At 43.4% G+C, this 27,000-nt stretch overlaps 1 protein-coding gene across 6 annotated transcripts in view; it reads right to left on the bottom strand.

Annotated features, from left to right (window-relative positions):
- ER (enhancer of rudimentary protein) overlaps nt 1-21,278 on the bottom strand; it is a 35,452-nt gene extending 14,174 nt beyond the window's left edge. For 5 of the 6 annotated variants that reach the window (XR_015268290.1, XM_086814612.1, XM_086814615.1 and 2 more), the window contains exon 1: nt 21,171-21,278. Coding sequence is in view for 4 of the 6 variants with exons in the window: in XM_086814612.1 (XP_086670738.1) it covers nt 21,171-21,173 (3 nt within the window). In the remaining 2 variants the exon portion in view is untranslated. Of the gene's footprint in view, nt 1-11,400; nt 11,653-21,170 lie in introns of all 6 variants that reach the window. The other variant, XM_086814613.1, reaches the window with a different exon arrangement.
- Between the last annotated feature and the right edge of the window lie 5,722 nt (nt 21,279-27,000).

Here is a 27,000-nt window from a genome sequence, read left to right as displayed (position 1 = left end):
CTTTTCTCCCACTTTTTGTGATGAAAACACCAAAATCTGGTTGCTGCAGATTTTGGACAGCACCTTGAATGTGCTCTTTTGCCCTTCCAAAGTACTGTACAGCAGTACTAAGCGCTCACCAATGATGTACCAAACCTGTACCGGCAATTTCAGCAGCTGAATTTGAACCTTTTGATCACTCAAAATAGTGTACAGCCATGCCAAAACATGCACAAAGCTGTGCCAAATCTGTACCAGCAGGTACAATAGCAATAAATGCTCTCCTGGCTGTCCAAATGAGTGAAAATCAGACTTTTACAGTCCTGTACACTGCATAAAACAGTCCCGAACAGAAATTGGGCAAAAGCCCCTTGACTGCAAGCTGATTTTTGAGGATTCAAGGCATAAATGGCTTGCCTGCTGCTTTGCCAAGCTCAACAAGCATACAAACTTGAAAAGCCCCTTGATTTGAGATCAATTTCTGATCATACATGGTACATTGACGCACATAAAGGCATCCAGAGTGTTTGCGATGCTTCCCCCTGGCCACATATACATCAAATACATGAAAGCCCCTTGATTTACAGGCACATTGAGTGCTTGTAAGGCATCAGCACATTATCCACAGCATCAAATGCGATCGCCTGCATGCAAATCAACCAAATCGGCACAAAAGCCCCTTGATTTGCACTGCAATTTGCTGCAATTTGCTGCAATTTTGCCCAAATGTGCAATTTTTCACATCATACAGCATGTATGAGTGCTTAATTGCACAATTACATCAAAAGCCCCAAATTTCGACATCCAATTTCCTGCAAATTGATCCTGATTTGACCAATTTCCTGCAAATTGATCCTGATTTGACCAATTTCCTGCAAATTTATCCTGATTGTGACCAATGTCACCCAATTTTGCCAATTTTGCTCAAAAATTGAGCAATTGGGCACCTGTACCTGCTCAATTGCTGATTGTACTTGCTCAATTGCAAATCCCAAAAAAAAATTGAGGAAAATACCTTATAATTTTTCTGATTTTAATCCAATTTGCAGGCTGAATTTTTGTTGCAGGAATCTGCTTCGGCTCTGTGCAGGTGAGGGGAGGGGGCACTTCTTGCTGATGTTGATGCTGATGCTCCTGCTGAAAAGGACACGAGGCTGTTGAGACACCTCTTTGCTGGCTATATGCTCCACAGGGCTCCGTTTCAGCAACTACAACAGACTGCTGCTGCCCACTTGCATTACGAGGATAATGTGCTGTTGAGGTTGATGCAGAGGTTACCTGGCTGTACACCCACGCTGCAGGCTGCCTACGATTAGTAGCCTTCAGTTTACTTGTAGAAGACCTACGCAGCCATAGCCCAGTCAGCGCAGCCCGTCCAGGTGATGTGGCGCTGCCACGTGGCACCTGCGACTACTGCAGAGGCGGCTGATGGGCACAGGCGGCAGGCATGGCACGGGCGGGCAGACCAGCATGCGCACAAAACGGCGATTAGAAGAGCCGGCGCACAGAACAGCTGCGAACCCCAAAAGCGCTACACGTGATAGCCGTCGACCAACGCAACGCTGCCTTCGTGTTTCCGCCCACCTTCAGTGTTCGCCAACGCTGCTGCCTTCGCCTAGTGCTGACGCCCGCCTATGGTGTGATAGCCAGCTCCATATGCTCTTATCTCCTAGTAGCGCTTGAACGCTTAGCTACCACAGCCGATTTGTGTGTAGCCTTCGCTTCACGCAGACAGCCCAGCGTTCAACACTCAGCAGAGAGAGAAAGAATCAGCGCTTGAACCTTCTTCTCCTCTACAGCAAATTCGACACCACCAGTTGGAAGACAAGGCTCTGATACCAGTTGATGGGAGAAGGAACCTGAATTAGGGTTAGGTTAGAGTATTCATGGGAGACATACACAGAGAAGCAAGGGAGAGAGAGAGAGAGTTGTGGGGATAAGTCAACTCATGAAAAGCATGAGTGTGTGACTCCCCTATCACACATGTATATTGCACTAGTACACATAGTGCACTTAGTACATTAAAAGTACTAAGTGTACTATGTACTATAACTTATGGGCTTGTACACACTATAAGGGTGGGCATAACGCCTTTACCCCAACAAGGCGGATAGGCTGGAGTGGGGTGCTGTTGGGAGAGATTCATCGGGGAGGAAGGATGCTTGGAGAGGCTCACCGGGGGCTCAATGGGGTCTACCGGCCTCACTGGGCAATGAGAATCAGGGGAGGGATCTCGACGGGGAATCCGCCACCAAAATGAAGGGGGCAAGGGCGTCTGCTCTGCAACTAAGGAGACCCGTCGCCAACGGGTGGGTGCTATGATAAATGCTCATAACGGTTCTCCGACATAACCGAATTCTCTTGTGCTCTGCCAGCCTGGCGCACACAACGATGGCGCTCAGCCCAGGTGGTCGGCTGACGGCCTGGGCGCGGGCCAACCGTCCGCCACTCTCCGACAGCTATGTCGTCCACAGCCGGGACCTGGTGCTTCGCTGCCTAAGAACCTACCTCTCTCTCTACCCCCTGGTGAGGATCTGGATGGGATACATAGGGGTGAACCACTGGGGGCGGTCTCCTGGACTGACGGCAAGGGCAAGCTCGGGCAAGATGGCCCATCTGCCTACAAATGAAACATTGGCCTAGAAGGTCTTAATACTCCACTCGCTGAAGGATGGGGTCTCCCCAGAGGCATGGGATACATATAACATGTGGCACTGAATCTTGTGAGGCAACACAGATGCAAAGGGATGGAATCCCACTTGCCCACGCAAGGGCCGAGGCAACAATGGAGGGGGATTCCATCACTCTCCCGATGGCACCACCAATCACTGGGAGAAGAGGAATGTATTCCTTCCTAAGGCCTGGGAAGCAAATTGTCACTAGAAAGCCCGACACGCCAGCAAGTGGGTCAAACGCAGGGTCGAAGCTGTGCTACCACCGTGCAAAGAAGGCCTACGCCATACACAATGCAAGGGGACTCGGTCTGACGCCGTTGACAAGTCAAACTCTGTCCCCACCAATTGGCCGACCATTTGGTCCATCTCCAGATTTGTGTCTCCTTCACTTGAGGCCAGGCCGGTGTCTCATGTGAAGGGGCCAGTATTTTGCATAACATGGACGGGAGCCAGACTGGTGCCACCCGTGTATGACCTCAACTATGTTCTATCCATGGGATTGTCACGCCATGGAAGAGCCAGTATTTGTGCCATGTCTTGGCTATGGGACTGTCACTCCATAGGGTGGCTCATGCCTAGATCTGTGTCTTACCTATGGGACTATCACTCCATAGGAAGACCGGGATTTATACTTTCTGTCGTGCCATCACTGTGCCCGACAGGAATGTTTAGTACTTGTTCCATGAACGGGAGATATGTCCATGATACTGTTTGCACATGCATTCATGTTTTGCATGCTTGGAACTGTTTTCGTGACTTGTATTCTTGTGTTTGCCTGTTTGCCGTGCCACTTACTAAGCGAGGGTGCCTGCCAGTGAGTCGTGAAGTTTGCTCTGTCTTCTGACGAGTTTTGTTGTGTGTGAACAGGTGGTAAGTGTATTCCATTTGTTTATTTTATGGCATTATTTCTAACCTTTGTTTTTTATAAGGTTGCAAGTCCACACTCATTAATGAGTGGGCGGCCTCCCCAATATCTCATGGTGCCCTTTTCTAGGGTGGGCACTCATTATGGGCACCCACTCTTGGACCATGGTGGGGAGGGGAGCCCTCCCTTAACCGTATGTGGGTGGTGGTGGATGCATGGTCACCTAACCACCCCCCCCCTTTGGAAGCCTTCAACTGGCCGCCCCCCATGCAAAGGGTGAGTCGGCCAGCTATACGTGGTCGGCCACCTTTGCCCGCAAGCGACCCTCTCCACTTTTGCGTGCAGGCAACCTGTCAAATCCCCACGGATCTCCTCGTGATCGTTCTTGGTACGAGACTCGAATCCTGCAAACATCAAACAAACTCCCAACCATGACAGCCATGGGCAAGCCCACAGTCTTGGCTGTCCCCACCGAGCCACGAGCTGAGCTAACTAGGATGACGTACCGACCAATCTCCTCCTCGCGACGTCCCATACCGCCACAAAGCTGCCCTCGCAGGCCTCAAGATTGCTGCCGGCCTCGGCTGCATAAAGCAGGTACACGTCTGCACTAGATCCAAGCTCCAAGACCATAGAGCTCTCACAAACTCGCGAGACTCTCTATATCCCAATAACTAACCTTGGCCACCCTTTTATAGGCTCTTGGCTGGTCATCGGGCGTCCACACTTAGGCGCCCGCCCGTCCATACTTGGGTGCCCGCCCGTTAGTATGTCCCTAACTCACCTCGCCAATCAGCCTGCCTAGCTCCAAGCTTCCCCAAGCTTCGAAACTAGTCTTGCGTGCGTGTAGCACACGGTAGATACACACTGTGCACATGACATACTCCCCTTCCTCTAAGAGCTCACTCCTGAGCTCACTAAAAAGCCAAGGTAATCTCTCTGAAGAGTAGTCAATGTCTCCCATGTAGCGTCCTTCTCAACACGATCCTTCCACTTGATCTTGTATTTACGCAATCTTCTTTCACGAAGTCCAAGAATCCTTTCAGGTTCGTGTGGAACAAATGTCATGTCCTCGACATCTATAATTTCTTGAGGAGTAACTAACTGATCTGTTCCACCCAATACTTCCTTAAGTCTACTGACATGAAATACAGGATGAACTTTCACATGAGAAGGCAAATCCAATTCATATGCAACTGAACCAATCCATCGTGTAATATGAAATGGTCCACAGTATCTAGGCCCTAGGGGATAATTTCGGAGATCGACCTGTCCGTAAAGTCTCAGAATCTTTCGAAACTCGCAAATACACCATCGTTCCTTCAGAGAACTCTCTGGGTGAACGATGTCTATTAGAATAAAACCTGTCTCGGTCTTGAGCACTTCTAATAGATTCCTTCGCAACTTGTAACATTTCCTACATATCTTGCAAAAAATTACGTGCTGCATCATGCTGAAGTCCTAAGAATCCTACTATAACAGGTGATCTAGGTTGAAAACCATACATAAGCATGAAAGGACTAAACCTTGTACTCGTATGCTTAGTACTGTTATATGCAAATTCTAACATAGGAAGATAATCCTCCCATGAACTCTGTCTTTTGGATACATATGCTCGAAGCATATCCCCCAAAATCTGATTCACTCTTTCAGTCTGGCCATCAGATTGAGGATGATCAGAGGAACTCAAATTCAAAGTAGTTTCCAACTTCTCAAAAACAAGTTTCCAAAAATCACTCGTAAACTTAGAGTCCCTATCACTGACTATGTCCTGCGGTAACCCGTACAATCTAAACAATTGCTCGATAAACTGACGTGCTAATTGCGTAGCTGTAATAGTCTTTCAGGTCAGTAAAAATCTAGCCATTTTTGTCAAGCGATCTACCACAACCCAAATAGAATCGTGGCCTTGATGTGTTCTTGGCAATCCGGTAATAAAATCCATGGAAATACTTTCTCATTTATTACCTAGGATTTGCAAAGGATACAACAACCCAGCCTGTCTAAAGCGTTCAGCTTTGTTTGCCTGACAAATCTGACACTTGAGAACATAATCTTCTACATACCCTTTCATCTTTGGCCAATAAAAAGTGTGTTTCACTAACGATAGTGTCCCGTGTACCCCAAGGTGTCCAGCAGAAGGGGCGTCGTGACACTCCTTAAGAATCTTGGACCTAATGTCCGGGATCTGTGGTACACAAATTTTGTCATTATGGAACAGTAAACCATTCCGAAACATCCACTGGCCTCCTGCAGCCTGAATGGTAGACTGCTCAGTCATTGAGTCTTGGTCAATCAATGAGCTCCCGTCCTGGATCTTCTGCCAAAATGGACCAAAATAACTATCAATCCTGCAAAGCCCTCTCAATGACTGAAATAAGTCAGTAGAAATCTTGGTGAACGACAAAGTATTCACCTCTCTAATTTGACTAAGCGCATCTACAACATTATTCATGGACCCTTTCCGATAACGGATCTCAAAATCAAAATCTTGCATTAACTCGGCCCAACGAGCTTTCCTTTCTCTCAAATCATCCGCATCACACACATACTTGATTGACTGATGATCAGTCAATACCACAAACTTGGAGCCATATAAATAATGTCTCCAAACCTTGAGAGCATGAATCACAGCATAAAGCTCCTTCTCAAGGGTTGGCCAACAAGATTGAGTGTCGTCTAGCTTTTTACCTTCAAAAGCAACCGGTCTACCATCATGAAATAGAGCAGCCCCGATAGCATAGTCACTGGCATCAGTTTCAAGAACATAAGGCCGACCAAGATCGGGTAGTGCTAAGATAGGTGCTTCCTTGACTTTATCTTTCAAAAGTCTGAAGGCCATATCCAAATCGTTATTCCAAAAGATAGGCTAATTTGACTTACGTCCACGACCTTTAAATAAGTCAGTCATCGGTAGTGTGAGCTGAGAGTACTCCCGTACAGATTTCCGAAGAAAAACAACAAAACCGAGAAAAGAACGAAGTTGTTTCACTGTTCGAGGTATAGGCCAGTCCAGAAGCTTCTGAACTCGGTCATAGCCAATGCTCAATCCATATCTAGTGATCTTGTGTTCCAAGTAAATGATGTCGGTCATAAAGAACTCACATTTACTTAACTTAGCATATAGTCGATTCTGTCTTAAAATAGATAAGACAATCGTGAGGCGAAAAAGATCGTTCATCATTTGCTGGAAAGTGGCTGAAGCATTGGTTAACCCAAAAGGTAATACGAGAAACTTGTAATGGCCATACCTAGTCCGAAAGGCGGTTCTTTCGACATGCCTTTCATGAATACGTATCTGGTGGTAGCCAGTACGTAAATCTATCTTCGTGAAATATTTCGCTCCTACTAACCGGTCAATCAGGTCATCTGATCTAGGGGAGGATAACAGTTCTTAATAGTCAGCTTGTTCAATCTCTTGTAGTCTATACACAATCTCCAGGTGTTGTCCTTCTTCCTCCTAAGCAACACAGGTGCACCCCAAGGTGATTTACTGGGACGGATCTGGCCCATCCTCAAATAATCTTCGAGTTGTTTAGCCAACTCATCTTCCTCAGCTTGGCTCATCCTGTAAGGTGGAATACTGACAGGATGAGCACCAGGGATCAAGTCAATACAATGATCTACTGTCCGTTCAGGTGGTAAACCCGATGGCAGTTCCTTAGGAAATACGTCTTGAAACGAATCAAGTATCTTCTGTAATTCTTTGCTTTCAAACACACTTAATTCATTTTCATCCAAGGAAGGGATGAGAAAGGAAGAAAGTGAAATCAATACGCAATGGAAAGCGGTATACAAAGAAGAATCCATTATATTTCCAAAATCAATTGTATTTACAAGAGGTCCCTGAGAGGGATGAATACAATCACCTAAAATACTATACTTGGTGTCCCTATGCTGAAAAGAAAAAATATGACTAGACCAATCTATCTAGACTTGAAGAGTCTTAAACCACTCAATCCCTAATAACAAGTCTACATTTTCTAGATGCATTCCAGAGTATCTTTGTAGTCCTGAATCTGGATTGGAAGCGTCTCCATCTTTCGATTCCAAACTTGCCTTCCCGCAGGTAGGCGTACCTCATAGGTATGATCACTGGGTGTCGTATCAAGACTCAATTTCTGCACAAGTTTGTAGTTAACAAAATTGTGAGCGCTGCCAGAGTCTAGAAGAATGTGAATCTTATGGCCATTCACTTCTCCATAAACTCGGAGAAGATCGTGCAAGCCAAATACTTTAGAATTGAACAGACAATCAGAACAAGTACTAGGGCGAGAAAGTACAGTAATTGACGTACCTGTCAAAGACAACTGATTAGCTGCCTTTGGCTTGGGTCCTACGTTTGTCTTGGTACCCTTCACTCGTTACGCATGTGTCCTTTTTCTTCGCAGATAAAACGACGTCCTTCCTTCTTGAGCTTTAAAGCCCCAAGGAGTCGTTTCTTCTTCGCTGGTGTCGAACTGGAATTCTTCGAAGGTTAGTCCGAAGACTTGCCTTCAGTCGTGTTAGCCATAGGTGCGGAGAACTTTCTTTTATGCTTGTTCCCCTGCTCGGTAACACAGGTTTCGACTTGGAAGAGACCACTGTATCATCATAGATACGAGCTAAATGAATGGCCTCGTCCAATGTTTTACATTTGTTATTTTTAACCTGTAATCGGTATGAGTCTGGTAACCCAGCTACGAAAAACCCCAGAAGAGTAGTGGGATCCATCTTTGTAGCTTTCATCTGCAAGTCCCTTAACTTCTGGAGGAAGACCTCATAAGTGAGATGCTGCGAGATCATTGTCAAAGCTGAAAACCGGACAACAACATCATAATCATCCTCTTTCTTGAGGAATTCTTTCTTGAAGACGTCTTCGAATTGTGCCCAAGTCGTTGACTTAGGATTGAGTTCCTTCCACCAAAGCAAAGCTTTGCCGGATAGGAAACCTACTGCTAACTGGATCTTCTTTCCATCATCATATGGATGAAACTGAAAGTGAACTTGCCACTTATGTAGCCACGTGTCCACGATCTCCTTGGTGCGCTGCTTTTGCTCGCCCCCAAACGGTTCCGGAGTAATGTTGGGGCCTAAAGCTGAAGCCAAGGTATCCATACCCGAGAAAGTAGAGAGGGTAGTGGTCAATAGAGCGATGGAGTTCTGCAAAGCTTGCATCTAGGCTGCGATTTGTGCCTGACGTTTCGACGAAGAAGCTTTGAGAGCTACTTTGAACTCTTGGAAATCTAATTTGACACAAAATCGTCAAAAAGATCGGCATCGATACCTTCCGTAGCCCACAAGCCTTCGCGTTCCACAAGGGGCTCCAACTCTGATTCTTGGATCGACATCGTGAGGAGGGTAAGTGGAGAGGAAATTTGATCTTTGCACAACAAAAGTGCGAGTGAACTTGAGAGCTTGAGAGCTTGAAAGCTTGAGAGCTTGAAAACTTGAGAGATGTGTGGCAAGAAGCCCACTTAAGGGGATTTATAAAGGTTTCCAAAAAAAACTAAAAGCCCCCAAAAGCTATCTTTGGCTTTTGCTTTTGTGTTTTTTTTTTGCAATATATATATATATATATATATATATATATATATTCTATTTTCTTTTTTTTTTAAGAAAGAAAAAAAAACACATTGAACCTTAGGGACCCTCGACTTTTGTATAAAAAAAAGGTTTAATAAAAAACAAAAAATCAAAGCGCCGAATCAGGCTGGGCGCATGCGTTTGCTGTTTTGCTTTTTTTTTTTGGTCCCGTCGGGAATAGCGCCGTCGCCATGGTCACAAGGCGGCGTAGGCCTAGGCGCCTGCCTCGTTGGGCCTGGGCGTCACTTAGCCTGGCCTGGGCGCTGCTTGGCTGGCTACGCAGGCCTGGCCGCCTGGCTACATAGCCCTTGGCGCCTGGCCTGGCCTGTAGCTGTTGGTAGCCCAACCGTACGCCTACAACCAGTACATCAGTACTCAGCCGACAGTACAAACGACACACGCGTGCTCTCTCTCTCACTCGTTCGCGAAAAGAAAACCTGCTTTTGCCTGTTTTCTCTCTCTACAGTTGCAAGCAAGATCTCTAAGTTGTTTGCGCACAGGGGGCTACCAATAATTTTGCAAACCAAGGTGGTGTCACCAGCGGAACGTAATATAGAGAAACACTTCAAATATCAAACAGAGCATAAAAAACACAGCAGAAGAACCATAAACAATACAATATAAATACACCGCACTGAGCCAGAACGACCGGGCCCCCCTAGGAACTTCTTTATTCACACAAAAGCTTTTACAAGATACCAAGGTGCGGGTGCATACAGCACCAGATTTTCCCACAAAGCATCAGCACAAATCTTGCCCAGATAAACTATCTGGTACCAAGATACAAACATCTCTAGGAGCTGTCCAAAACAGTCCCCAAAAATCTGGTCATAATCCATCCATAAATCAGCCCAGTACGGAGCCAAAAAAATGTCCCGAACTCCATGCCAAATCAGCCCCAAAACTGGGCCTCAAATCAGCCCCAGAAGAGCTTGCAAAACTGTCCCAGATTCCTCCAGACAGACCCAAAACTGCCCCAAAAATAGCCCTTGATTTTCACACGTGTAAACCTGTACGGCTGCTGCACCAATATACTGTTGCTGTGCCAACTGTACAGCCAGCGTAGAGAGAGAAGGAGAGTTGTATGGCTGTACGGCCAGTTTGCAGAGGAGAGAGAAGGTGATGTACAGCTGCTGATCAGCGTAGAAAGAGAGAGGGAGACTGCAGAGGCTGAAGGTGGATGCGCATGCTCAAAAGAGAAGAGAGAAACTCCAAGAGGGATGCGCATGGCGAAAAGAGAAGATCACCTTTTATAATAGCATGAAGCTTCACAATGGCAATAGCCAGCAAGGAGAGTGTTGCACTTGTGCTTGGATTGGTTACATGAAGTGAATATGACAGAGCCCCTTTTATAGTGATGTGAGGGAGCTAGCCGACTGCTCTATGCACACATACTAATTCATTTTTATCTAAATAAATTATATTCATAATCCCATTTAAAAATTAGAGAAGAATTGTACATAACCTTCTCGTAATTTCTAAAATGAATAATGCTCAAAACTCCACTTTTGACATAAAATTTATTATGCATAAATTTAAATTTATTTTCTAATGATAAAAGTTTTGCCATAGTTTTCTCACATTTTCTATGAAATGAGAATGCTCAAAATTCCACTTTTAGTATAAAATTTAATTTATGCATAAACCTTCATCTCTAGCTTGATAAGCTTAGAGTTTAGGATAAGAAAATAAGATTAGAATTAAGGTTTAACCTTCCAAGAAGGATGTAACCATAAGAAGTGAGTATTCCTTCATAAAGAGTCTCACATGAGGGAGTGTACAATCATCCTTCTTCAATTAGTAACTTTAATGTGGAGCTATCCCTTGAAACTGGATTAGTATTCCACCAAGGTATGAGCGAGGAAACCGGGCTTTGATACCAATGAAACCTAGGTGGGTGGTACAATCCAAATTCCTAGGAATATTAAACCTCACATTAAAGATACTAGGTATAACCACACTCACCCACACTTAGTTTAGTGAGTATAAAAGATTTGGTAAACTTGACAACACAATGGGTCCGAAACCCCCCCCCCCCCCCCCGCCCCCACCCCCCGGGCTGGATTCCCAAGTACCAAGGATGAAAACAAAATAAAACAAACCCTCCACCCAAGCCCAAGGCAAGGGGTGTTTCCAGCTTTACACCGGGCTAGTGTGGATCTCACAGGAGAGGCCCAGTCTCACATAGTCAACTATGTGGATCTCACAAACCCTCCTAGTCTCACACTAGTCCGGATGCACCTAGAGGACCTTGGTCGCCTAGTCTTCCATCCCAAATTGAAACATTTGCTGCAACATCACTTTCAGTACACATACCTTCCATTTGTTATTCCTTCAAGGTACACGTAGGTGTTGTGTTAAGAGAGGAATGTGATGTAGATTTTGGCCTGCTGTACCACCTTATTTGCAGCCCTATGCTAGGAAAGAGCTACACTCTATACGCAGCTTTTATGCAGCTCTGAGCAGCACCCTACTTTGTGGGAAAGAGAGAATTTTATAGCCAGTCGTTCCCAACCGTCTATATTGCAGTCTTGGAAGGAACAAAGAGCGAGCACCTGTTGATTCAGTCTGGAGAGAAGGAGAAACAATACTTTGGTTCAGTCCGGTGTGTGTGAGAGAGAGAGAGAGAGAGAGAGAGAGAGAGAGAGAGAGAAATGAAATGAAATGAAATGAAATGATATATTAACGTCTTCAGAAGGCCAAAATGACCTATGAGACCAAAAAGGTTACAACAATTGGTGGATCTGATACAATGTCTGTGTAAGAAAAGCTAAAAACAACTAAACAACTAACTGAAACTGAAACAACTATGACGAAAAGTACGGTACTAGGAGCTCCTAATGGATAACATCTGGGAGGAAAACTCCAGCAACAAAGGTAAGCATCATACACATCACTATCCAAAGATGTCTCTCATCGGTCGATGGCGGGTATCCTCAATGCTCTCCATGGTGGGTACTCTGACTGGACGTCTCCCATGCCGTGCTAGTATGGTCCTGATCCTCTGTTGTAGTCTCCGCCGGTGTCGAGATGGGCCTCTCATCTTGGGGCGCCTGGACCGCCCCAGCTCTATAGCTCGATCAATCAGTGTACCTCTAGTGCGGCTATACTCTGGGGCTAGCTGCAATGCCTGCTGGCCTCTGACTGCTCAATCTCTGGTCGAAAGAAGTCTCTAATCTGCCTCTGTATGTTCTCTCCCTCTCTGATCCCCTCCCTCTCAAGAGACCCTCTCTATGTCTACGAAGCTCCAGCAAGTATAATCCGAGGCATCTCTGATCCTGGTATCTCATGACTCTAGAAAGTGGTCCGAAACCCTCTCTAAACAGGCAGTGAAAACGGCCTCATATCTCATAATATACTGGACAGTGACATATGTAATGTAAGTCTGTCTCTGGCTCCATCTGGCACAGCTAACAAATCCTAGCCTCAGCTGGTACTCCTCTGAATCTGCCAGTCTCAATCTCTAGCTGGTGTGAGGATGTGCGCATCTGACCAATAGCACACCGTACCCCATGAGAAAGAGTATCCATGTAGCTGGGTCTAATCACAAACCCATCCTGCGTGAGCTGGAGAAGATGATCTCTATAGAAAGCCATCTTCGTACCAAGCTCCTGTGTCGGCTGTATCCATGTCCTCCTAGTGTCCAGCTGAATCAAGTCCTGCCTGACAAGTCTGGTAATCTCTGCCCGTGTGAGAGAGAGGGAGAAGATGTGGAGGTGGGTGAAGGGGATGAGGCCTTGAAAAAAGAAAGGGGTGAGGATGGCGATGCTATGGAGGGAGAGTTTGGTTAGGATGTATGCATAGGTGGTGCGGGAGATTGGTCCGTCAATGAAGATGTCATGTTGCAGCAGGGAGGGTGCATCCAGGGAGTACTGAAATGGAGGTGGCCTGTCCATACTAAAGCCATGCAACTGGAACCAAGCTGTCATCTGTGCATACCATCATGATCCGTCTCCCTGTGATGCCAACTGTCATGAAGACTCCAGGGCTAAGCGAGCATATCTGTCTCTAGGGAGAGCCCAAGTGCTATGTATAAAGGAGACTGATCGAGTGAGTGCCTCTACTACCAATGGGGATCATGTGGTACGGAGGCCTTGGCCCTAATCATCCGGGAAATCATAGAAACCAAGGGCCTCTCCATATGTCTCCATCCATCAGTGCTACCAGCTCGGCTGTGGTGATCCACTCAGGGTCCCCATATCTCCACTCCATACAGCATGGCTGAAGTGACCAAAGTGTCAAAGAGCCAGAGCTTTGTTCGAGGTTCCTGAAACTGAACCTGCGAACACATCCTCTCTAGTCTCCCCAATGCTGCATAAGCTCTGGTCAATCTCGTCTCCGCTGCTCTCCTCAAGGAAAATAGTGGGCCACTGAAAACCACACCAAGGTAAGTATATGCATCTGTATACTCCACTGTCTCCTGACCATATGTAAAGGTGGGTACTGACCTCCTAACCCACTGCGCTGTGGTGTTAAACACCATCACCTTGGTTTTACCAAGGTTAACAGACAATCCACTGTCCTGTGCAAACGTGTGCAATGCATCCAAATGACGCTGCATCCCCTTTGGAGAATCTGAGATCAGCACAATATCATCAGCATACAATAACAGCGGAATCCATGTCCCTGCTAGCTGAGCTCCTCTGTCACCCTCCCGCTCTACATAGTCTGAAACCTCATCCACGTACATCCCAAATAAGGTGGGAGAAAGGGGTCAGCCCTGTTTCACCCCAATAGTGGAGTGAACCATCTCAGATATACCCTGAGTAGTACGTACCCGCCCCACAACTGTCCTGTATAAAGCCATGATTCCCCAAATCAGCTCTTTGGGCACTCCCATCTCCTGTAGTCTGCGCATCAGTCTGGCTCTCGGTACTGTGTCAAAAGCTTTGTGGAAATCCACAAAGCAACAATAAATCCTCCTGCCATATAATCTGCCCTCCTCAATAATAGCTCTGAGTGTCAAGATATGGTCAAGAGTGGAGAAACCTCTCCTGAACCCTGCCTGCCCTGATGCACGTATGCCCTCTCTCTCTGCCCATCTACTCAACTCCTGCTCAAGAATAGATGCATATAATCTAGCCAATGTGTGACCAATCATGATGGTACGATAATTCTCAGGAAGCATGGGATCCCCTGACTTGAAGATAGGCACAATCGTGGACATATTCCAAGTCTCAGGAAAACCCTCACACATGGCTCGGTTAAACATCATAGCAATAAGCTCTGCAAGCATATCTCTGGCATGAATAAAGTGCTCTGCTACCAAACCATCATGATCATATGCTCTCCCAGTCCTCATCCTGTCAATAGCTTTCCTTACCATCTCAGCAGTAAAGAAAGCACATGTCTCTGGGAATGGCTCCGATGGGTCTGGCAGGGGCGGCTGTCCTGCTGCTGTGTACAGGGATGCTGCATACTCACCCCAAATCTCTATGGAGGTAATGGCTGGTGATGGTGAATGCTCATGGAATAGTCTCCATGCCTCGCCTGAGTCCTTACTCATAAATAACTGATACAAATCCCTCTCTAACTGAGCAAGATAAGCCCTCTTCTTCCGTCGCACTAGGTGCCGGAAGGTAATCCATGACTGTCTGTGAGTGGTAACACCCATGAGCACCTCTCTCTGTAATCTGATCCTCATCTCTCTGCACTTCTCATCATACCAACTGTTCTGGGGCATGTTCCCAGATCGTCTCCGTGTAGGCTGACTATGGGGATATGCCTCTGATGCTGCAGCATTAACCGTATTTATCAATATCTGAGTGAGCTCATCTAATGGCCGTCCCGGCTCCTCGGCACATAAGCGTCTGTATATCTCATCCGTGTACACGGTGTCAGTCTCCCTCGTAAAGGTATAACGAGTGTGTGTGGAGACCTGTCCCAATGGAGCGGTGCTGAACTGAAATGTGAGAGTGAAGGATAAGATAGCATGATCCACTGCTATTCCAACCGGCCTAGTGCCTACCATAAAATCCTGAAAAGAGGGAATGAGACTGGGCTGAGCCATAACATAGTCCACTGTACTAGCACCATGCCTATGTGGAAAGCAAGTGAAACCGCCCGATGTCGGGAATCTCTGTAGGCCATTCAGGATGGCCAATCCATGTGCAGTCCCCATGTCTATCAAATACCGCCCATACACTGTATGTTCCTCATCCTGTGAGAGTCTAGATAGGCCCATATCCCTAACATCAAGCTCCCTCAACATCTCCTCTGAGGTATCATAAAATACTGTCTGGTTATGGGCGGTCCTGGCATTGAAGTCCCCCAGGAGAATGATGTCACCATCCCTGGAGAACTCCCAAATGTCATCCAAAATAGAAAAGGGAGACCGCCCGCTAGGTGATGCATACACTGATGTACTAGGAGCAAAATAGCATATAGCAATGTAGAGATATCTGCCCGTCTCTGCCCTCAGTCTAACCCACATGTACCTAGCCTGCTCATCTCTGCGGACTATATGTATCAGTGGTTGTAGCTCCTCTCTAAACAATACTGCCACTCCTCCTGAGCCCCGTCCTCTATGCTCTGAACGAGTCTCCTGTTTACAAGCTGTCTCCCATCGGTATCCACTAACATGTGGCATGGACTGTCCAGGAGCCTGATGCGTCTCACAGTAGAAGATGATGTCCCTCCCAATGAAACTATCCTCAAAAGCCCCTACATCAAGACATAGAGATCCATTACAATTCCAAGTAGCAACTTTGATGTAGAGAGAGAGATTACTCCTCATTCAGTCCTGTCAGACAGAGAGAGACAAAGCTCTTCAGCAGCCCCACGTCATGGAGAGAGACCAAGTCCTTCATGAGTCCCATGAGAGAGAGGCAAAAGTTCTGTTTTAGTCCCATGGGAAAAAGAGGGAGTCGTCTTTGCTTTAGTCCACCGAGATGAGAGAAGAGACGAAGTCCAGGGCCCTTGCTTGGTTTTCCGGAGAAGAGAGAGCCAAAGAATTCTCGAGTCGCCTTCACTTGGGTCTCCAGAAGAGAGTGAGCGTCAAGCGCTTTTGGCCGCCTGTGAGAGAAAAGGAAATCCAGTGTTTCAGCCTGTCGGTGAGTGAGAGGGGGTCCGAGCCCAACGCCAATCGACTGTTCTTCTCCCCCCACGTCAACCACCTTGCTGTATGCAAGCAAAGGCTCAGGGGTCATACACGTGGAAATCGATGCCTTTTATTTATTTTATTCTAAAATACCACAAGCCTACATGATATTGTGTCCATCGGGTCCTCCTCTTACATATAACTTATGTGTTTGTGTGCCCATTGGGGTGTTCACACCCATTTTTAATGTGGGTGTGAACACTCCACCTTATAAAATTTAACTTAGACATGGGTTTTGGGACTTTCAATGGCCATTTTTGGCACCTGCAAAAAGCCAATAACCAATCAACAAGCAAAGGCATCCACACAGCCTCATCGCCAGTAGTTCTGGGCGTCCCCAGCGCTACGAGACCAAACACAAGCAAGCATGCACGGCACGAAAACAGGTCATGGATCTAATAAATCTTTTATAACCGCACATACACAAAATGAAATGCATTTGCAAATATACATTGGAAATCCCCTATTGTCAAGCCATGTATCTCACCCAAGGATCTAGTCATACTAGATGACCCCAAGCACTAGTGTTCCCAATCATATTGGTCACACCTCCAAGCCTACTAGTCACACTAGCACTGCCAGAAGTGCTACTAATCATATCAGCAAAGCTCCCATCCCTTTGGAAATACCAGTCCATGTCATAGGACTTCTGATCGTATCAACAAAGCCCAAACACTAGACATCCCGAGGGTGATTCACTAGTCAAACTGGTGTCCAAATGCATAGGAAGATCCAGTGAGAATCTATCTTTGAATTTATTTAAGGATACCTTGTTGTTCAAGGAGCCAAGTGGTGACACGTGTCACCAATGTGACTTGGAACAAATACACACTAGGGCACCTTAGTGTGACTAGAACCATGGGATGGATACCAAAACGGGATTTCCAAGTTTCATATGCATGTGCATTGCTCGTGTTTCCAAGTGTTGTCTAGATGATTTACTACACCTATGTGAGTGACGTGTGTAACCGGTAAGGTCTCCATAGACCAAGCCCAAGGATCATTTGACCTAGAACCAAAACCCTAACGAGGTTTCATAGATCCGACATCAAACACATCGCATGACCATGATAGATTATGGCTAGCGACTCACCACCCAACCAAAGCTTGACTACAATCCTTCTTCCTCTCTTGCACATTGACTATTTGCTTAAGAGTAGAGATGTATTAACAAAGCAAGATGGAGAATTGGTACTCAGGAAGTCGTCACAATTGGTTGTTCATGAGAAAGCAATAGAGATAATAAAATTAGTAGTCTATAGCCCAAAAATGCAAAAGATAAAGCCTCGTGTAAATGTTGTACCGGATATATAGGATGACACGACTTAAGTCAACCCATGGAAGCATGCAAAGTATGTAACGCTAGCAATTGATTGAAAGACCATCGAACAATTTTTACCTTTGATGGTTCCAAAGATAATTTTATAAGCTACAAGGGAGACCCAAGTGCATGCAATCACTCCATTATGAGTGTGTGATACTCCCTTGAATGCATGTGATCACTCCATTACGAGTGTGTAGTACTCCACTTGAGTACAATCTTTCTTCCTCTTCCATCCTCTCTTGAACATTGACTATTTGCTTCAGAGTAGAGATGTATTAACAAAGCCGGATGGAGAATTAGTATTCAAGAAGTCATCACAATCGGATGATATTTGTAGTCTGTTGCCCAAAAATGCAAAAGATAAAGAGCCTCGTGTAAATATAATACTGGATATATAGAGTGATACACACACAAAGTATGTAACGCTGGGAGCTGATTGAAAGACCAACCAACCCTTTTTCCCTTTGATGATTGTTCCACGGATAATTTTATAAGTTACAAGGGAGAGGGTTTTGCTCGCCATCAAGACCAAGTGCTAGCATTGTGTGATTGAATGTTTCAGTGTTTACTTGTTGTCCAAATGTATCAATGCTCAATCTATCTATGCTAAGACAAACACTTACACAAGACCATTTAAGAAAATAGTTGTTAAAATCTTTGCCCATTGTGTATGGAAAGAAAGATAACTATTGCAAGATCAAAGTATGGAAGTCCATGTTGCCCCACCTGATGATTTCAGCACTCTCACCACGCACAAGGTCTATTTTCAATGTACCCTAAGCTACGCTTCCTTTCTAGTTCATTGTCCATAAAATTGTCATGATCATTAAGCAAGACAATGTATCCCATTTTCAAGTCTTCTCCTTTGAATTGCTCTTTAATAAAAAGAGAGACAAATACTAGTAACCTTGATAAAGAAATTATAGTTAGCTTTTCTGAAATCCAAACTTCCTTGGCCAATAAAAAGATACACTTGCACCTATTCCTTATCCAAACTAGCTATACCTCATAAATGGCAATCGGTCACAACATGATCAACAATTGTGACAACTCAAAGATTGAAATACCCAAGTTTCAATCGAACCCCCCCCCCCCAAAAAAAAAAAGATGCCTTTTTTATATACCGTCATAAGGCCACATGAATCTGAACTTACAAATAATTTTAAAAGAAAGAAGAGAATCACCAAAAACAAACAAAATTTTAAATAATAATAATAATAAAAAGCTTAAGAGAGACACCCGAGAAAAAAATATATTAATATTAATAATAACTTGCAAAAAATAGATGCCTTTTTTACCCTATGCACACCACCCCTAGGAGACGACACCTCCAAGCCAAGACCCTTGCTTATCATCCCTGTTGTTAGATTTAGAATCCCCACAAAGATTGCTTGCTAGTTCAATCATGTGACTCGTGAACTCATCCCTAGAGGTAGTACTCAAGCTAATGTGTAACAAAGAGGATTAGTACTAATCTCTATGAGCAAAATCATAAAGGAAAACCTAAATGATGATGATAAATACTAAACCACATGTAGAATCAGTACAAACAAGAGTAAGAACTTGATTTTACAAAGAATCACAAAGTATATTAACCACAAAGCAATGTACTACACATATCATGCTCTCACACACACGTAGTGAATACAAAAGTATTTGTAAGCCTATTGGATCTAGGCACCTTCTTCCCCCAAATCTCTCCACCTCCATAGATGCTAGGGGAGAGGCTTGCATCACTTATGATGTGTGGGTGGATTCTCTTACACCCATAGACCTTAGGCTAACATTTGTACCCTCACAAAGTAATTTAGCCCCCACAAAGTTCCATCAAGAGTAAGGCATGGCTTCTAGATCATCCTACCTCCAGTAATCCCAACATCACTCGATCCCTGACACTCATTACAAAAATTAAACCGCTTACACCCTAGAGGAACCATTTACATAATATGTCCAAGCAAGGGTTGAATGTACAATCCCTTGCAATGAGCATTAAGATTAGTTACACACCTATAAAGTAAAAGCCCATGGACACCATCGGGTCAGCAAACTTGTCTCTTTACGCCATAGTCACAGGGGACGAAGGGAACGGACCCTTGGAACGAGGGGACGCCGTCTCGAGAACGCTGTGGGACAAGGACGGACGGACGTCCCCAGCTGGGCGTCCCTCACAAGGGACGGCGTCCCGGGGACAGATCCAGGAGGGGACGGCTACATGGGAACGCCACAGGTTACTGTTTGGGCAATGGTCACATTTTTCACCCTTTTTTTGGCTGTTTGGGAGGGGCTTTTCATGGGCCTTTAGCCTTGGCCCATAGGCCTTGAGCCTTTGAGGCTTTGGGCCTTGGCCTCTCTCTTGCCTCCCTCCCTATAAGAAGACACACACACACACACTCCCTCTCACACTTCAAGCTTTAGCTTCACACACACACACACACTCTCTCTCTCCCTCAAGCAGCAAGCCTCAAGGGCCAAGGTCTCAAGTTTCAAGCTCTCACACAAGCAAGTTGTAGCCTCTCAAGACACACTCTCTCCCTCACACACACACTCTCTCAAGCTTCACACACACACACCCCACCCACCCTCACACTCAACTTCTCAAGTTCTCCCTCAACTTTCAAGGCTCAAGCCTCACTCACTCCCTCTCTCTCTCAAGCTATCAAGTGACAAGGAGGCATCCATCATCCATGGCATCCTCCTTGTGGTAGTGGCTCTTCAAGTTCCAACTACCCGTAGAAGGACGATGGGATGGACATGGTGGGATGAGGCCAATCACACCCCATCCCCTCATGGAGGTGGTGCACAGCCATGGGCATGCAAGCTTTGCCCGTATAGGCGAGTGGGTGGTACTGACAAAATAATTTTTAAGTGCCGTTCCTACCCCCGTCCCCGTTCCCTACATATGGCCGCCCCCGTCCCGTTCCCGTCCTCGTCCCCCGTTACCGTCCCCCATCCCTTGTGACTATGCTTTACGCACTTGACTCCATGTAGCGGAGTGACTTGAACAATAGCTGCAAAGAGGCCATAGCCCAAGCTTTGCTAACCTCCGTGGCTAAGCTACCTCACGCAAGTCTCACACTAAGGCAATGATCAGCCTGCCCTATGCTATGCCCCTCATGTATAATATACAAGATACCTTAACCTTACTACATGTAGTACTCACGGTTATGGCTTCTTTGCAACCATAACCACGCTGCCCTACAACATGTAGAACTCACTCTCTTACTACATAACCGTGCTTCCCTACACTCCATGGCTAAATTAGCCTCATAATACGGCAACGGATAACACGTAGGGTGCATGCTATAGCCATGCCCTACACTCCATGGCTAAATTAGCCTCATAATATGGCAACCGATAGCATGTAGGGTGCATGCTATAGCCATGGCTTCTTTGCAGACCAAGCTGCCCTACCCTCTATGGCTAAATTAGGAACTCACCCGTACTGCATGTGAAAGTACGGAAACAGGTAAGATAGACCTTAATACATGTAGAGGCCGGCATCAGGTCGTACAGTTTTGGCCATAGACGTACTAAAACCTAAACGCAAACGCAGTCTGTTGCCCTGCACGCACGGGTTTCTGATAACGCGATCCCATTGTTTGATCGGACAGAGACAAACAGGAGGATTCATGCATTTGCACAGAGAAGGACCAAGAAGCATACCATGGTGGCGGAAGACTTCGGCCTCTGCTGCTTCTATGTGCCCCAGGTAATGATGAAAAGAAATCATCATTTTATATTATTCTTACTACAACTACTATTGTTATTTCGAATATTATTATTACTAGTGCTAGTGCTAGTGCTAGTGCTACTGATTATTATTATCACCAATGCTAGTGCTATTATTGCTATTTCTATTATTACAAGTGCTATTTTTGTTATTTCTATTATTATTACAAGTCGGGATTGACACCTCTCTCTCTCTCTCTTTTTGGCCTTCCCCACTCTTGGTCCCCCCCCGGATGCACTTTGCATTCTTTGATGACACGTGTCAAAGGAGAACGCAGTCTCCTTTATATATAGTATAGATTACCAATGCTACTGCTACTACTACTATTGTTATTTCTATTATTATAATTACTACTACTAATATTACTATCTTTTTTTTTAGAACACACTCTCTCACCCCTTTGTGGATTGTTGTCCCCACCCCAATATTACTAGCATCGCATGCATTTCTAAAAAGGTGTTTTTGCAACACAACGAATTTTTAAAAGTTTTAAAAAATAAACACTCAAAATGTGGTTTCAACCACTGCTCATGATAACTTCACTTGTAAAAGTCTCTTCTGGGAGATGAAAGAAGAATCAACCCCGCACTTTTACCAATGTGGCACAGGATTTGAGCAATCAGTATTTGCCATAATTTCAAGGGTTCGAGGCAATGAATCAAAAGACTCGAAGATGTGTTGTCATAAATGCTATTAGATATATTGTATCCACCACTAATTTACACTCATTATGTTCACAGAAGCAATGGGAACTTTTACCTCTCCTTCCACATCTAAGTACTATGTACCAACCTAAGGCATAACATCAATTAATAATAACAAGTGCATCCATGAGTTCTCACAAACGCTAGGTTCTAGAAGTAACTTGTAAGTGAATCCTCTATCAACAATCTCCTTTCTCTTGTGAGATGATTAACAAACTTGAACAGAAATCGTTTATTGTATCAAATTCATCACCACCAAACAACCCTACACCCATGGAGTGCACCTTTTAAGTTTTCGAATAAAATAACATTGTAAGGTTTCTCCTCAGCCCTAAAAGATGTACAAGCTCTCCTCTCAGTCCCCTGTATCATCCCCTATTTCAGAATGCAAGAAAACATTGTTTTCCCTTGTTTTTGGCCTAGAGAGAGGTAATTCAATTTTGAGATATTTTTGGATACAAAGTTTCTCCTTATATTTAAGATGAATTCCCCTCAAGCAAAAGTTCAAGAAGAATTTTCCAATGTGCATTAGAAATTAATTGAATATGTGTATTAGAGACTTTAACCTAAGGGTTCACATTTTCAAAAAATTTTGATTAAGGTCCAAAGAGTGTTCTAAAGGACCAGTAGGATTAATCCAAGTGTTTCAATAAGAAAAATGCAAAGAATAAAAGAAAATCCCCCAAAAATGAGTAAATTCTCACATAAGATGAAGAGTTGACTAAGTACTGGGTTTATTAGTTTAAAAATGAGGTTTATTAGTAAAAAATGAATTTTTGACACCTCAGTAAGGAGGGAGGGGGCTCATGAAGGAGGCGCCTAATTCACATCATTACTTGACATTTTTAATTCAAAAAATGACGTATTTTCATATCTCCTCTTTCAAACTGGATCAAAAAGTGAACCAAACTGGTCCAAAACTTTTCCAAAATGGATCAAACTATCTCTAGATCTCAGTTGGACTTAGTTGGTGGCCTCCCTCACCTATAAATAGACCCTCATTCCTTTGTATTTACATCTTTGTGTATTTACATCTTTGTGTATTTACATGCCAGTATAATCTTTAATGTAATTTTATTATCCCTCTATTTTACCTCTTCTTTGGGAAGCTTTGGAGCTTCACTAATCTTCATCCTCTCTTGGAGATTACCCTCTTCATCTTGGTGGCCAAGCTTTCTCTTGTGGGCTTCACTTCTCTCTAAAGAATCAAGCCAAAAACCAAGGGTAAGCTTAAATCAATGGTGTTTTTCTATCTTTTTCAATAGTAATCTTCTTCCCAACCTCTCTAATGCTTGGGAAGCATTTTAATCAATGGTTTTTTTCTTAAAACCAAGCTTCTAGTGATTCATATTGTTTAAATGGATTAATGCTAATCTTTTATGGTTAAATATAATATTTTTGATTAGTAAATCTCTCTTTTTGTAATGTTACTCATCTTTATGGTTGAATCCTTCTTGGAAGGATGGATCTTAGTGTTAATCTCATTATCTTAACCATAACTCTAGGCCTAACAAGCGAGAGCAAAAGATTAAATATTTTTATGATTTTTAATCTAGTTAAAATGAGGATCAATTCATTTAAGCTTGTTTATGATTAAGAAAATTCATATTTATTCATTTTAAGTTGAAAGAGAGTTTATGCTAGCATTTTTGAAATTATTTTCATATAGGAATGATAAATGGATATTTTTAAAAATAAACAAGAGGTTTAAACGTAATTATACTTATAATTATGCTTATGTATACATAATGAATTTTTAGTTTAAAAGAGAAAGTCCCACCATATTTTAGATAATTAGGAGTAAATATTAAAAGTAGAATTTTTTAGTATTCTCATAAAATGCAGTGAAGCTATGGCAAAAATTTTACCCTTAAAAAATGAATTTAATTCTATGCATAAAATTGATAATGCAAAAAGAGGAATTCTCATCATATTCTGTGCATAAGCATTTTAATGCCAAAAGAAGGATTTTTGTTACATTTTTTGAAAATACTTTTATAGTATTTATGCATAAATGTTTAAATGGAGAAAAGAGGAATTTTTATTATATTTATTTTTATATGTGCATGCATAAAAATCTAGATGCAAAAAGAGGAATTTTCACGATATTCTATGAACAAACATTTTAAATATTAAAAGAGAAATTTTTGTCATATTTCAAAATAGGTATATTCATGGTATATACATGGGTATTTTTATTTATCAAAAATTAGAATTTTCATCGTACCTTTAATTAGAAAAAATGCATAAATTAATTTCATTATCAAAAGAAAAAGTTTCATCATAATTCTAGGACATGTTGATGCCTAGGTCCAAATGGAGAAAAGAATATTTTAGTATAATTCTATGTGAATATTTTAAATAAATGATGTTTGCATATTCGCAAAAAAGGATCATGGGAAAAAGAAATATCCTTGTTAAATTCCATTATTTACGAATAGAATTATTCATAGTTCTATTATATCCAAGGAAGAATGAATTTTCATAATTTTGGATATTTACCCTTATGATTAGAAATCACAGTTAATTTATCAGATAAATAGAGAATTATCTTTAGAAAATATCTTTAGGAATAAATTCGAGTAATTCGGTGCTAGACCATGTCCACGAGAGAAAGGTGGGTCAGTAAGATGCCTACCCATCTCTTGAATTAAGACTTATGACTAATCCCAATACGAAGAATGGATAGCCGACTGATCTAGAGAAGTTTTTCCTAAGACCCAAAATCATCTAGAAACAAGTTAGAAATTCGTTGTAATTGAGATGGATCACCAAGATACGTGATTCGTGATTTTCATTGAGAAAGCTTGGGTTGAAAATAAGGGAGTCTCGTGAAACCAAACTCAATGAAAAATTCTTACTTGCATAGAAACTCTGTTTTTTTTAAGGACTATCTTATGCCGCCAGAATGCTGGAGGAAGCATTTGGCTTATGGTTTAATCTGAGGAGAGTTATGCTGCAACAGTTGGCGGGGAGTCATCGAAGGACGTCTCTCGCGTGACAAAGCCTGCCAAGGTCTTGACCAGCCTCGGTATGGTTGAAAATGGTACGCTTCCAGTATGATGGACAAGGGCCGACGAAGTGGTCCTTGAGTAAAGTGCTAGGACACCTAAGGAGGATCCTAGAGGGTTCTGACCAGGCGATGCATGGGCTTGCGGCTACTAAGACACCCATGCGTATGTCGAGGAAGATATTCATGGATCGGCGAGAAATTATCTAAGTGAACTAAAAACTTGAAATTGGATCTCGTTGGTTGACTAGATGGTCTTCAACGAAGGGTCCGGATGACAATTTGATTGTAAAACAATGGAACTAGAATTTTGAGAATTATGATGGAAACATTGTGGTTTCATTCCAATTCTCTTTGAAGATAGTTGAATCTGAGAAAAGGCAATTTCATATTGGGTGTGTAAGTGGTGTGTCTATTTTGTATTTTGCATGAGTGCTGGCTAGGGGGCCTGGGAACTCTTTTCCTTAGTACCCGAGACAAAACACAACCAAATTTTTATAAAAAAGAATCCCACCAATACAATGGTTGGGCGGTTGGCTAACCCATGGGCCTAGGCTGGATCGGTGGATTCCTACAACTAAGTTCAGTTAAGATTAAGTTACGATAGTTAAAGTAAGTCCCAGGAAGATTCTTGTTCTATGGGAAAGAATCAACGGCTGTGCCTCGCTTAAGGGGAAAAAAGCGATGATTTCTATGAACCAAGTACAAGTTCCTTCTTGATTCGACCATGTGACCCACAGGTTCGGTCGGAATACAAAGGATAGATAAGGCCCTTAACTACGTTAGAAGATTTTCCTGGAGGAATCGCCTATGCTTTCTGGGCGAGGGAAGTTTTTTCCGGGTTCGATTTTGGAAGAACCGCCATTAGTCTCTTGTCCGGACATTCGTGGGCGAGGCCCAAGTGGGAAGGCTCTGCCCTGTGCGCAAGATTACTACTTCCGCTGCTGCTGCCAGCACTCCAGAGTTCAATGCGCTGAGTGGGCAATAAGGGTCTCATAAACATCAAGAATTCGTTATTTAAGGAAGGTCATCACTACACAAGTGTGATGATACTTGGTCACTCCAAACTTTTATTCATCTAATAACTTAGCAGTTTTACCACACTTACGCAATCTCTTGTTGGCCATACAATGATGTAGCCTTTGGTTTAATTTAAAGTGAGGATATCACCATCTTCAAGGGGAAAAGGAAGGGGTCTTCTCCCACTCCAACATCTTCAATCACGCCAACATACCTAGGCAGGAACAGAATTCCATGGACGGTATTGACAGTGGGGTTTATATGTAACACGGTGCTAGTAGCTACTTTCGTACCGTTGAACGTTAAGAACACCCATGTCCCTTTTTCGAGTTGGGGAGGCGCCATCATGTAGAAAAGTGGACAAGAAAGAGAGGAGATAAAAAAGTAAGAGATTGCTAAATAAGACCAGAAGGAAGGAGATTGGAAAAGGAAAGAAAGAGAACAAGCAACCAAAGTGAACAACAACAGAGAGATCAAAAAAAGAAAGAGAAGATAAATTAAAAAAAGAGAGATATAAATAGAGAAACAAAATGAACTTTTAGGGTAAAAAGAGATAAAATTTTTTAAAAAAGTAGGGTTTTGGATAAAAATAAAGAAAAAAAAAGTCAAGAAATACAAAAGAGCTAAGAAGAAAAAGAAAAAAAAACAAGGAAAAAAGAAGAGAGAAAGAGAGGAGAGCTAAAATGAAGAACCAACCGAGATGGCGGCTTCACTACCTAACGAACCTAGTAGGTACTACCTTGTGCTAGTAAATCAAAGGATCAATCCCATGTGCATACCATTGCATAGGTACATGTGATGGAAAGAGTAAGAACCAAAAAAGAAGATAAATCTATTACTCATTTTTTTGGAGTTTGAATCACCATCATTCAACATGATCCGAATAGAGGATTGGATGTGCAGGCAAATTACATAGTTTATCACTTCCTATCAAGATGTTTTAACGTTACCCCATCAAAGCATCCATTAAGTTCTTGGACACTATCAAAATTTTCTTGCGAGGCTTCAAAGTAGTGGCATAAAGAGAGA

The sequence above is a fragment of the Cibotium barometz genome, chromosome 20, assembly GCF_041138505.1.
Source record: "Cibotium barometz isolate CiBa-2024 chromosome 20, ASM4113850v1, whole genome shotgun sequence".
NCBI classification, from domain to species: domain Eukaryota; kingdom Viridiplantae; phylum Streptophyta; class Polypodiopsida; order Cyatheales; family Cibotiaceae; genus Cibotium; species Cibotium barometz.
The sequence above is the reverse complement of the archived record's forward strand: the minus strand, read 5'-3'. Positions and strand labels throughout refer to the sequence as shown.